Source organism: Mobula hypostoma, chromosome 15 (genome assembly GCF_963921235.1).
Source record: "Mobula hypostoma chromosome 15, sMobHyp1.1, whole genome shotgun sequence".
Lineage (NCBI taxonomy): Eukaryota > Metazoa > Chordata > Chondrichthyes > Myliobatiformes > Myliobatidae > Mobula > Mobula hypostoma.
This window is the reverse complement of record NC_086111.1, coordinates 11,790,289-11,804,132: the sequence shown is the minus strand read 5'-3', so window position 1 is coordinate 11,804,132 and position 13,844 is coordinate 11,790,289. Positions and strand designations below refer to the sequence as shown.

The window sequence follows — 13,844 nt, the reverse complement described above, 5'->3', positions numbered from 1 at the left end:
TGCATATTCTCAAATTTTCATGAGATTTGCCCTTATCTGGGGTGGTATCTGGGTACAGGGACTTCCTGTTGTGCCAAGACCTAATGCTGTTTGCACCAGCTAGCACATGACACTTCATTTAATTTTTAGTTTCAGTTCCAGTACTCAAGTGTAAGCGCAAACAAAGTAATTGTTACTCTGGATCTGGTGCAGTGTTTTAAAGTCCTGATGAAGGGTCTCAGCTCAAAACGTCGACTGATGTTGCCTGACCTGCTGAGTTCCTCCAACTATTTGTTTGTTACTCTGGATCTCCAGCATCTGCAGAATCTATTATCTTTACAATAAGAGAAAGCACACAACAATAAAAAACACAATAAATAAGATACATTTGTGTGTCCATAAAGTTACGCCAGGCACAGGAGTGTCTGTACATGAGGTGACTGACAGGAAATGATTAAGTAGTTGTAGAGGGGTCTGTTAGTGCGTGGAGGTGTTAATCAGCATTATTACCTGGGGAAAGTAACTGTTGTTGTGTCTTGTGGTCCTGGCAAGGATGCTACATAGCCTCCTTTCTGATGGGAATGGGGCAAACAGTCCATGAGCATGGTGGGTTCAATTGTTTGTGATGTTACTATCCCTTTTCTGGGTACTTTTCAGTATATTTGTCCTTGATGGCGGTCAGGCCTGTGATGATAATGTTGGCAAACACGAGGAATTCTGCAGATGCTGGAAATTCAAGCAACACACATCAAAGTTGCTGGTGAACGCAGCAGGCCAGGCAGCATCTCTAGGAAGAGGTACAGTCAATGTTTCAGCCGAGACCCTTTGTCAGGACTAACTGAAGAAAGAGCTAGTAAGAGATTTAATAGTGGGAGGGGGAGAGGGAGATCCAAAATGATAGGAGAAGACAGGAGGGGGAGGGATGGAGCCAAGAGCTGGACAGGTGATTGGCAAAAGGGATATGAGAGGATCATGGGACAAGAGGCCCAGGGAGAAGGAAAAGGGGGGGGGTGGGGAAAGCCCAGAGGATGGGCAAGGGGTATAGTGAGGGACAGAGGGAGAAAAAGGAGAGAGAGGGAAAGAACGTGTGTATATAAATAACGGATGGGGTACAAGGGGGAGGTGGGGCATTAGCAGAAGTTAGAGAAGTCATTGTTCATGCCATTAGGTTGGAGGCTACCCAGATGGAATATGAGGTGTTGTTCCTCCAAACTAAGTATGGCTTCATCTTTACAGTAGAGGAGGCCGCGGATAGACATGTCAGAATGGGAATGAGATGTGGAATTAAAATGTGTGGCCGCTGGGAGATCCTGCTTTCTCTGGCGGACAGAGCGTAGGTGTTCAGCACAATGATCTCCCAGTCTGCATCGGGTCTCGCCAATATATAGAAGGCCACATCGGGAGCACCGGATGCAGTATATCACCCCAGCCGACTCACAGGTGAAGTGTCGCCTCACCTGGAAGGACTGTCTGGGGCCCTGAATGGTGGTAAGGGAGGAAGTGTAAGGACATGTGTAGCACTTGTTCCGCTTACAAGGATAAGTGCCAGGAGGGAGATCAGTGGGGAGGGATGGGGGGGACGAATGGACAAGGGAGTTGTGTAGGGAGCGATCCTTGTGGAAAGCAGTGGAGCGGGGAGGGAAAGATGTGCTTAGTGGTGGGATCCCGTTGGGGCGGAATTCTGCACTGTCTAGCGGAATTAGTCCTTACTCTTAATTTCTCCTTTGGCTCCTCCCACTTTGTGGAACAATCTATGTCCCGAACCTATTCTGGTATCTGTCCCCCACCTTTCCTTCGCTACATCAACGACTGCATTGGCGCTGCTTCCTGCACGCATGCTGAGCTCGTTGACTTCATTAACTTTGCCTCCAACTTTCACCCTGCCCTCAAGTTTACCTGGTCCATTTCCGACACCTCCCTCCCCTTTCTAGATCTTTCTGTCATTATCTCTGGAGACAGCTTATCTACTGATATCTACTATAAGCCTACTGACTCTCACAGCTACCTGGACTATTCCTCTTCCCACCCTGTCTCTTGCAAAAATGTCATCCCCTTCCCGCAATTCCTCCGTCTCCACCGCATCTGCTCTCAGGATGAGGCTTTTCATTCCTGGACGAGGGAGATGTCCTCCTTTTTTAAAGAATGGGGCTTCCCTTCCTCCACCATCAACTCTGCTCTCAAACGCATCTCCCCCATTTCACGCACATCTGCTCTCACTCCATCCTCCCGCCACTCCACTAGGAATAGGGTTCCCCTGGTCCTCACCTACCACCCCACCAGCCTCCGAGTCCAACATATTATTCTCCATAACTTCCGCCACCTCCAATGGGATCCCACCACTAAGCACATCTTTCCCTCCCCCCTCCCCCCCCCGCTTTCCGCAAGGATCGCTCCCTTACCACCATTCAGGGCCCCAGACAGTCCTTCCAGGTGAGGCGACACTTCACCTGTGAGTCGGCTGGGGTGATATACTGCGTCCGGTACTCCCGATGTGGCCTTCTATATATTGGCGAGACCCGGCGCAGACTGGGAGATAGTTTTGCTGAACACCTACACTCTGTCCGCTAGAGAAAGCAGGATCTCCCAGTGGCCACACATTTTAATTCCACATCCCATTCGCATTCTGACATGTCTATCCACGGCCTCCTCTACTGTAAAGATGAAGCCACACTCAGGTTGGAGGAACAACACCTTGTATTCCGTCTGGGTCGCCGCCAACCTGATGGCATGAACGTCGACTTCTCTAACTTCCGCTAATGCCCCACCTCCCCCTCGTACCCCATCCGTTATTTATATACACACATTCTTTCTCTCCCTCTCCTTTTTCTCCCTCTGCCCTTCTGACTATACCCCTTGCCCATCCTCTGGGCTTCCCCCCCCCCACCTCCCCCTTTTCCTTCTCCCTGGGCCTCCTGTCCCATGATCCTCTCGTATCCCTTTTGTCAATCACCTGTCCAGCTCTTGGCTCCATCCCTCCCCCTCCTGTCTTCTCCTATCATTTCGGATCTCCCCCTCCCCCTCCCACTTTCAAATTTCTTACTAGCTCTTTCTTCAGTTAAGCCTGACGAAGGGTCTCGGCCTGAAACGTTGACTGTATCTCTTCCTAGAGATGCTGCCTGGCCTGCTGCGTTCACCAGCAACTTTGATGATAAGGTTGGCCAGTTTTGACTCTGTTATTGAGCCTTCCTGTCTGCTGGACTGCAGGTTCTGTACTGTGTAGCTTGTTAGGATGCTCTGAAGGTGTATCTGTAGAATGAGGTGAATATAGATGTGCATAGTCCAGCCCTCTTCAACCTCTACAGAAAGTAGGGACATTGGTGAGCTTTCCTGATTTGTGCAGAATGTATTCTGGGACCATGAAAGGTTTTGTGAGATGTGCACTCCTCGGAGTTTGAAACTCCTGTTTCCACTGCTGTGCCACTGATGTAAAGAGGGGTGTGAATGATTAGAGTTCTCTTGAAATTGATAACATCTTTTTTGTATTGTTGACATCGAGGAAGAGGTTATTTGATGCATTATCTGTGATGAGGTTCCAGTGGGATTATGTATTTGGTATTGTAAAAATTGATTAGTATTTGTGGTGCAGAGTTTGAACTCTGCCAGAGGGTTGTCATCTATTGTGCAAATGTTGTGAAGATTGCAAAAAGTTTGTCATTATACATTGTTATGAGAGTTGTACAGTAAATAAATATAATCCAAACGCTTTGTCATTGCAAATTGTTCAGCTTGTCTGTAACTTTCAGGCAGACAAAACACCATTTTTATAAAGAGCAAGGCATGAATATGGCTCTCTATCAAGCGTAAGCCACTATTGATGTATATGGATTTGTGCTGCGACTATATAGAAATTACAGCATGTTTAAGCAAGCCACATGGTATTCCTTGTATGATATCTGTTGGCCAATCTTTGTGTTTTTGCTTTAGACCTATGGAAAAGCCACTTCTAGATTATTTTCTGGATTTGCAAGATTTTCTCTGGTGTCCACGTTCCTTTATCAATCCAGAATTTACAGTGTTTTTGGGAGAAGTTACCTTTTGTAACTATTTACAGGCTTTGCAAAAATGTTAAGTACTTCGCTTGAAGCTTCTCCCAAACCCATGACGGGGGAAATGCAAGGGTCATGCTGCCCCATAACTCTTTACAGCAGGGGTCCCCAACCTTTTTCGTACTGCGGACCGGTTTCATATTGACAATATTCTTGCAGACTGGCCGACCCGGGGGTGGGTGCGGTATGGTTGCCAACGTACAAGAGTAGCAGTCAAATACGTTGGGTTTACCCTAAGAAAGACTTCAATGACCATGAAGCCTTGCGCGGGCACCAGCGCATGCGTAACTTGCGCATGCGTTTACATGCCGATTTCTTAAAAATTGTTTTTGCCGATTCTGTTGGCGGCGGGGGTGTGTGTTAATCACGACCGGAATATAGGTGATAAGTGGCTGATACACTTCAGTTCGTTTCTAAAAGGGTTTATCTAACGAATTTAATATTAAACATACAGCGCATATTTTCCTCGCATGAATATAGCGATAAGACAAATATTGGGGAGGACAGGGGAGCTTGAAGTGTTGAGCGAACTTTCGGTAGAGGTGGTAGAGGCAGGTTCGACGTTATCATTTAAAGAAAAGTTGGATGGGTATATGGACAGGAAAGGAATGGAGGGTTATGGGCTGAGTGCAGGTCGGTGGGACTAGGTGAGAGTAGCGTTCGGCACGGACTAGAAGGGGCAAGATCGCCTGTTTCCATGCCGTAATTGTTACATGGTTATGTAAGTCACTTATAATAGCATCATAACATTTTAAGTAACGTTTGGATATCAAACACACAGCGCATATTTTCCTCATATGAAAATATAAAATCATTGCAACGCACCAATATCACTGAATCAGTGGGAGCCCTGGGCTTGTTTTCCTGCAACAAGACGGTCTTATCGAGGGCAGGTGGGAGACAGCGATACTCGAAGGGGGTTCCTTATGTCCAGTCTATTCCGCGATTTAGTTTTCGTTGCATTCATTGCAGAGATATGTTGGAAATGGAAGCAACGTTTTCAGTGCTTTCGTGGCTATCTCAGGATATTTAGCCTTGACTTTGATCCGGAATGCTGGCAGAGATGTTATATCAAACATACTTTTCAGCCAGCCGTCATTTGCAAGCTCGAGGAGTTGATCTCCTTCCCGCGCTGACACGGATGACAAGTGGTTAATGACCTCGCGTGCGTAATGGCTCAATAGTGGGCGTGACGGAATGAGGAAAGGTGCAGCTGACTCCTATCGCCAAATCATATCGTTTCCTTGCAGCCCGGTGGTTGGGGACCGCTGCTTTACAGCGAGTACTACTGCGGTCTTGCACTGACCTTGTCTGCCATTGGATGCAGTGTTGGGTCTGAAAGCATTTGGATGTACTGAATTGATGCTACTTTATGCCAGCTGTGGTTGTGATATGTAATGTGCCCCCCACCCCCCAACCTTCCGAACAGGGTTGTTCTTCGAGATTATAGTTTGTTTTTCTCTCATTCAATTACAATCGTGTTTGAAGAAAAATGTAATTTTATTTTTTAAAACTGTATCAAATTTAAAGCTATTTTAAGTGTCACTGGTCATAACTGGGCAAATGGCAATTGAAGCAACATACAGCATAGAGGTGAGCATGGCTTTTTTTCTTCCAAAACTGTAATTTGGAGCCTTTTAGTGAGTTTTCGTATGACTGATTTGGATTTTTGGATTACGTTTATCCTTTGTCACCTTGAAATTTTGCGTGCAAGGGAATGAGGCCCTTCATCAGGATTATTATTGTACTTGATGCTTCCATTTATGAAGCTCGAGTTTTCAAATGTGTAATGGCACTTTCAATTATTTATAAACATATGCAAGTCCCCCCCCCCTGTTTGCTCATACTTTTTAGTGCTGTGACATGAAGTAGTTGCCTTTTTTTTTAACTTAATTTGCATACTTCTCAACAAGAAGACCTATGTTGGATAAAATTGGAAATTTATTATTTCATGCATTCTTGTATTAAAACTGTATCTATTTCTGCTGTACCTTTGGGTTCATCAGATGTATGGAGAGGGAGAGCTTGCTGCATGGCCAACAGCTTGCTCTCCATATCATACAGTCCAGACTTGTGTATCTAGGTAGCTAGGATGCAATATTCATGGTCGTCTCTGACCAACAGAGGCCTCGGAGAATCAGATGTAGTAAATATCATCTGTCAGTTATCTTATTTTGCAGGCTTATTTATGTCTAAACATAATATCCTACCCTTTGCTATAACTTTGGTGCCATCTGCAAATTGAAGTTCTACTCTATACACCCATGTCCAAGTCATGAATACATGAAAAAATCAATGCTCAAACATGGACAACTTGGATCATATTTGCTACCACCTCTATTCTGAAAAAATTATTCATTGTTCTTCTGTACATAGTACTGTGCTTCTAATTGTATTTCAAGGGCCTCAGCTTTCCTTACCAGCCTTCTGTGGGGATTTCATCCAACCCATTTTTAAAATGCATGTGATTAATCAATATAGTAATCTCTTCAACCTTTTCTATCCCCTTAACCAAAATTCTTACAGTTTGTTCAGTATAATTTGCCTTCAACAACTCTGCAGTGGCTTTCTTCTCTGATTATTGCTTCTGAAAGATTTCTCACAATAAGATATGACCTTGCACTCCTTTATAAGTAAAGTTTTGCCAAGTTATAGCTAAATCCCTGCTGCAGCCTTTATTCCCTCCGATTGCTCTTTGTTATCGAAAAAGCATGTTATGCAGCCAGTCACACTTGAGTATAATTGTGCTTTCAAAGATCATTGAACTATGATTTTAGTTATGAAAAGCATAGCAGCCAACAGTTTATCTCTCAGTGAAGATCTTCAATATGGTCCTTGTGTTACTTTTGTTATCTTGGTATGGAAATACTAATTTATATAGATATTTTTGGAGATACTTGCTGTCTTTCTTAATCAAGCCTTCCCATAAAGCTGGATGGTTGATTTCTTTCTCTAAATTTGAGCATGCATATTTCCAAAAACAAAATAATTGTAATTTTCCTTCAACTTTGGCTGTAGAATGCTCTTTAGTTTCTAATTCTAATGCATGTCTAAGTTTCAGCTAAGTGAAAAGTATTTTGAATGTTTTGCGTGTGTAGGAGTGTTTACAATTATTTGATGTTTCTAATAATGTGTACATGTTCCTTAATCTATTTCTCACTTGATCTCTTTGGTTTAACATTATTTCTATCTATATTTATATTTACTGAAGCCACCTAGAATTTGTGTACTAAATTGTTTAACCAAGCTGCTATTTTCTACAGTATATTACTGTCACACATTCAGAAAAAAATATACAATAAGTTTTTGAGCGAAGCTTAAGTTTCTGCTTTGGAATTCATTTTGTCATTTGATTCTGTAAATATGTGAACTTGACCCATCGTCTCTTCTGGACCTGTAATCTAGTTATATCTTCAATATATCCACATTTCCTGCCTGGAAGCATTTTTTGCATTTTCTCAAGTTGGGATTCTAAACCTTTCCCTGCCCAACAATGGTTGAATAATTCTAACCATCATATTTATAATTGTCGTGTCTTGTTGGAAGGTTATCAATACAAGTTCTGTTTTAGAAACTTGAACACAGATATTTGGAACACTCCATTGCAGTGGCGAGGGAGTGCTGCACTATTGGAGATGGGACATGTGAGTGAGATAAGCTAAGATCCACTTTGCCCCGTCTGATTTCTTTGTCAGCTGATTCCATAAATGCAATTTACCATCTCTGTAAATTTTAGCTCGAAGTGCAGTTTTTGCAGTGTCTTTTGTAAAATAAAAGTGCACATTCAATTATAGGTAAATGTTAGTTTTGTTTTTCATGTAGACTGAGCTGCAAGTGAAATTTATAAAGCTGCTTTATCTGGATGGTAAATCTGATGCTGTATCCTTGTACAAATCTATAAAGAAGTTCTATGTTGAGCACCAAATCTGCCTCCAGTCTATGGCCATGATAACTACAAATGGTTCAGCTATTATGATGGGATCGAAAGGAGGCCTTCATGTCAAGCTCAAGGTAAATGAGTAATTTTGAATCTTGGAACCAGCCATTTTTCTGATGGAATTTCCATTAGATTTGGAAGATGGAATTATTGTTTGTTAATTGTTTCTAATTTATCGAGATAGTTTGTTATTTTGATACAACAAAACTTATGCAAGTTTTTGAATGTGAAAGTTTAACTTTTGTCTTTTGAGATGCATTATCTGTAATCTAGGATCTACAAAACCGGAATATAGGTGAGATCTTGCAACTGAGAATTGTAAAGAGTGTGAAGAAATGCTGAGAAATAAATAGCAATGCAGTGGATGCCAGTTAATTGGGACACACTTGGACATTTTCGCACAAATAAGCGTCTGAAATTAAATAGAAATAATTAGAAAGGCATAGTGAAGACAAACTTCTGTTTAACTGAGTAACAAATTATGTATTTAACTGAAATATGGAACAAATTAGAGCACTGTACTGCTACAGTACTATAAAAACTATTAATTCCTAATGGTTATCAATGGAGAGTTCATCCATTGGATGCTGCTGTGTTCTTTTGATAGATTGTAAATGAACAAATCAATGCAGAGACTTAGTACAGCTAATGGACTGCCTTGGTACAATGGTTTTGACTATTGCAACCTCCAAATCTTCATTTTCATTGTAATCTTCAAGGTGATTGTCAATACCTTCAAATTCTTCATAATTTCTAATTTTATTTAGAGATATAGAGCGGAATAGGTATTTCTGGTCCTTTGAGCCATGCTGAATCAGCAACCCCTGACAACCCCGATTTAAATGTAACCTAATCATGTGACAATTTATAATGAACATTTAACCTAACCAGTACGTTTTTGCACTGTGGGTGGAAACCAGAACACCTGGTGAAAATTTACATATTTCACGGGAAGGACATACAAAGGCACCTTACAGACAACGCAGGAATTGAACTCTGCCCTGAGCTGTAATAGCGTCGAGCTAATCGCTACAGTACCATGGTTCCATTGAAGTAGAAAAATCATTTTATGTTCAGTGCCAGCTGTTTCTGGCATCTCCAAGCTGGAATTCTTCAAACCACAGTGAGCAAAACAATTCTGAATAGTCTTCCTGTTTATTTCTTGCCAATTATCAGCCACAAAAATTTTTGCTCTTTAAGCACAAAACCATGCAAGTGATGCTATTCAAAACCTGTTTGTTCTAAAGCTGGTGTAGTGTTCAATGGCCACAGAAGTGCACGTGTCTGACATTATTTCAAATTCGTTCAGTAACTGTCTGCTGTCCCAATTAAGCTCCACAGTGTCCCAAATAAACAAAGGGAACCCTGACTTCTTTCTCAATTAAGTTTTGTTCTTTAAGAGGTGACCCAAATAAATGGCTGCTCCGATTAATCAATGCCTCATTAACTGGAATCCACTGTGTATCCAAGTCTCTGATTAAATCTTGGCTTTATGTGTGCTAGTGGGAGACTGCATTTGATTAGTGTATTTATTCTTTGAATGGACTAAATAGTTTGTGACAAACTGGCACAGATATTCAGGACATAGAGGGGGAAATATGGGAGCCGAGGCCGATTTATCTTACTGGATATGTTGACAAACAGGGGACTAGGAATAAATGGATCTTGTTGTACAAATTGGTAATACAGGTAGATGGCGTTGTTGAGAAACTATTGTGGGCTTCATTAGCTGAGTATTGAATGCAAGGCAGCTGGAATATTGTGTTTAGTCCTGGTTACCACACAGTAGGAAGGATGTGATAATCTGGAGAGTATGAGGAGAAGATTCATTATGTTGGCTGGGATGGGGTGTTTCAGTTTTCAGGAGAGGCTGGCAAGCTTTGGCTCCACTTCACCCTGGAGCAAGGAGGTTAAAAATGAATGAGATTGAGTTGTATAAAAGAGATATATTTCTATACATAATTATGAGAGGGATAGCGAACTCAACAAAGATTTAAGGTGAGTATAAAATGTCTAAAGGGGATCTGAGGAAAACCTTTTTCACCAACAGTGGAAGTAGTCTGGAACACACTGCTTGAAGGTGGAGGAGGCAGGTACTCTCGCAACAATTAAGATGCATGTGGATGAGCAATTGAACTTACCAAGACTTAGGTTGCAGACCAAGTGCTGGTAAATGGGATTAGTATCTGTAGGTACTTGACGCTCTGCATGGGCGTAGCGGGCCATGGGGCATCTTTCATTAATCTAACCTTCTCTGATCTTATCCTCTATGGAAGTCCATTGTGGCTTGATTGTCCTCTGAAATAGTCACAGGGATATGAAGTATGATGGGAGTGGAAACTAGGACTGCAAAACTTAGCCCTAGGATCTGGATTTTTCTTTATTTGTAAGGGAGTTAGAGTTTGGTGTCATTCAGATTATATAAGGTACTGGGGAGGCCAGAACGAAAATATTTGCATTTTTGATCTTTTTGTTAAAGAAGTGAGATTGCCGATGCTACAAATCCAGAATAAATCAAAGGCTGGAGGAATTTGGTGATTAGTTAGCATCCATGGAGGAAAATGGATAGTTGACAGTGCAGACCAAGACCTTTCAGGACTGGGAAAAAATAGCCAGGAAGAAAGGGTAGGGAGAAGGGTCGGAGCAAGACCTGGTGGGTGGTAGGTGATCCAGGTGGCACTAGATGTAGTCCAGATTAGATTCACTAGGTTAGTTCTTGGAATTAATAGTCTTTTTATCACCTGTAACTAAAGAAATTGGATTTATTTTTATTTAGTGAAGTAGTGTGATATCCATTTCAAAGTGACTGTGCCTCGGCCATTGTGCCCATGTGACTAAGTAACCTGACTGATATGTCTTTGGAATGTGGGAGGAAATCTGAGCCCCTGGAGGAAACCTATGTGATCACAGGAAAGATAAACAAACTCCTTTCATACAGTGGTGGAATTGAATCCAGGTCACTAGTGCTATGCTACGCTACCATGCTGGCCAGATCAATATTCTTTAAAAGAATGATTGGTGATCTTACTGGAATGTAAGAGATTCCTGGGAGCATTACAAGGTAGTTGTTTAGAAACTACACAAAATGCCGAAGGAACTCAGCAGGCCAATCAGCAAGTATGGAAAAAAGTACAGTCGACATTTTAGGCTGAGACCCTTTGGCAGGGCCTCCCCCAAGTTCCCCTTGCGTGCCGCCATGGTGGGTTTCATGGGCTAAAATGTATATATTTCAATGTCAGCATTATGGGTGAGGAGGATGAACAGAGCCTCCATCAGTACATGAAATTATAATATTGCTATTGGAGAGACCTGGTTGCATGAGGGACAGGACTGGCAGCTCAACGTTCTTGGGTTTAGTTATTTTAAATGTGATGGGGAAGGTGTTAAAAGAAATGGAGGGGTTGCACTATTAATGGAGAATGTTACAGCAGTGCTTTGAGAGGACAGACTGCAGGGTTCATTCACAGGCAATTTGGATAGACCTCAGAAATGGGATAGGTTCAATTACATTGACAGGATTACACTGCAAGCCTCCCCAGCAGTCACTGAGAAGTTGAACAGATATGTAAGCAGATGATGGAAAGTTGCCATAACAGGGTCGCATAGTGTCCCCAGTATTGTTTGGAACAAGAGACTCATGGGGAAAGGATTTCTTCAGCTATCCAAGGATTCTTGTTAGTATGTGGAGAATCCAACTAGAGGAGTGAACATACTAGGTTGTAGGTTTGGGAGCAAAGCCAGGCCAGGGGACAGACCTCATAGTGGATAAACATTTTGAAAATTGGGGGAGGGCAAATTAAGACAGGATAGTAAAGGAGCTGATGAGCATTGATTGGAAGCAGCTCCTGTGAGACAAGTTAACATTTGATCTGTGTTGTTTAAAGACCAGCTAATCAGAGTTCAGATAAGGAGTAAGAACAACAATGGTAATGTAATGGAACATTGGATGGTTTGAGGTCCTAATTTAGTTAGAAGGGAAAGGAAGCATAAGTAATGTTTAGGAAGTAGTCTGGATTCTTGAAAGCAGGAACGAGTTCAAGCAGGTGTTTAGAAAGGTCAAAAGAGGCTATGAAATGTCCTTGGCAAGCATTATCAAGGATAATCCCAAGGCATTTTATACTTGAAGAGAAAAAGGATAATTAAGGTGAGTCTACTCAAGGATAAAGGAGGGAACTGGTGCTTAGAATCTGAACAAGTAGCTGAGATTCTAAATGAATTGACTTTACTCCTCATGTACGTGAAGGAAGTAAGAAATAAAAATCTTTATGTTATGTCTCCATCTAAATGTGCAGTCTGCACATTTATAATAATTTGTAATAAATAGAACCATCAATGTAATATAGAGTACACTCAAGTCAGCGTGAGTTCCATCAGTCTGATGGCCTGGTGGAAAAGTTGTCCCAGAGCTTGTTGGTCCTGGCTTTTATGCTGCGGTACTACTTCCCAGATGGTAGCAGCTGGAATAGATCGTGGCTGGGATGGCTTGGGTCCCCAATGATTCTACAGGCACTTTTTACACACCTGTTCTTGTAAAGGTCCTACATCATGGGAAGTTCAGAACTACAGATGTGCTGGGCTGTCCGTACCACACTCTGCAGAGTCCTGGGATTGAGGGAGGTACTATTCCCATACCAGGCAGTGATGCAGCCAGTCAGTACCAGTACACTCTCAATTGTGCCCTTGTAGAAAGTTCTTAGGATTTGGGGACCCATACCACATTTACTCAACTGTCTGAGGTGAAAAAGGCGCTGTTATCCTTTTTTCACCACACAGCTGGTATGTGCAGACCATGTGAGGTCCTTGGTGATGTAGATGCTGAGGAACTTGAGGTTGTTTACCCTCTCAATCCCAGACCATTGATGTCAATAAGGGTTAGCCCGTCTCCATTCCTCCTGTAATCCACAACCAGCACCTTTGTTTTTGCGACATCGAGGGAGAGGTTGTTTTCTTGACACCACTGTGTCAGAGAGATGATTTCTTCCCTGTTGGCCACCTCATTATTGTTTGAGATAAGGCCGTCAATGTAGTGTCATCGGCAATACTGTGTGTGTTGCCTCTCAGTTGTCAGTGTCAGGGACATCATAGCGCAGGTCCACAGCATTCTAAAGGGTGTGGGAGAGCAGGCAAAAGTTGTGGTACATATTGGTGCCAATGACATGTGGCAGGAAAAGGGATGAGGCCCTGAAGAGAGAATATAGGGAGCTAGATAGGAAGCTATAAAGCAGGACTTCAAGGGTAGTAATCTCTGGATTGCCTAATTTGGAGTATTGTGTGCAGTTCTGGTCACCGGACTATAGGAAAGATGTCGTTAAAAGGATGAATGTACATCTGAAAATGGAGCAGGAGCAATATCCTTGTGGGCAGAATTGCTAGAGCTGTTGGGGAGGGTTTAAACTAGTTTGGCTGGGGGATGGGAACCAGAGTGACAGGTCAGAGGTAAGTTGGTATACAGGTAGATACAAAGTGTAGAGAGATTGTCAGAAAGGATGGCAGTTGATAGTACAAAATTACAGTCAAATGAGCTGAAGTACATCTACTTTAGAACATAGAGCATAGAACATTGAATTACAGTACAGGCCCCTTTGGCCACTATTTTTGTTGACCTTTTACACTGCTTATGATAAATATGGCTTTTCACTCTTGCATGGCCCCACATTTTTCTGTCATCCATGTGCCTGTCAAAGAGTTTAAGTGCCCCAAATGTAGCTGCCTCTACCAGCAACTCTGGCATGTTCCATGAACCTAGCACTCGGTGTAAAATAAACTTGGCTCTGACAACCACTCCCATACTTTCCTCCAATCATCTTAAAATTATGCCCATTTCCACCCTAGGAAAAAGTTGTTAGCTATCTACTTGATTTGTGCATCTCTTTGAAGTCACC

The 13,844-nt window shown here is 42.4% G+C and overlaps 2 protein-coding genes across 5 annotated transcripts in view; both read left to right on the top strand.

Moving 5' to 3' along the window:
- Nucleotides 1-13,844, top strand: part of LOC134356693 (NCK-interacting protein with SH3 domain-like) — a 279,402-nt gene that overhangs the window by 15,964 nt on the left and 249,594 nt on the right. The window lies entirely within an intron of this gene.
- LOC134356694 (uncharacterized) overlaps nucleotides 1-13,844 on the top strand; it is a 38,033-nt gene that overhangs the window by 6,680 nt on the left and 17,509 nt on the right. The window contains exon 4 of the mRNA XM_063067735.1: nucleotides 7,848-8,036. Within this exon, the coding sequence (XP_062923805.1) occupies nucleotides 7,848-8,036 (189 nt within the window). The remainder of the gene's footprint in view (nucleotides 1-7,847; nucleotides 8,037-13,844) is intronic.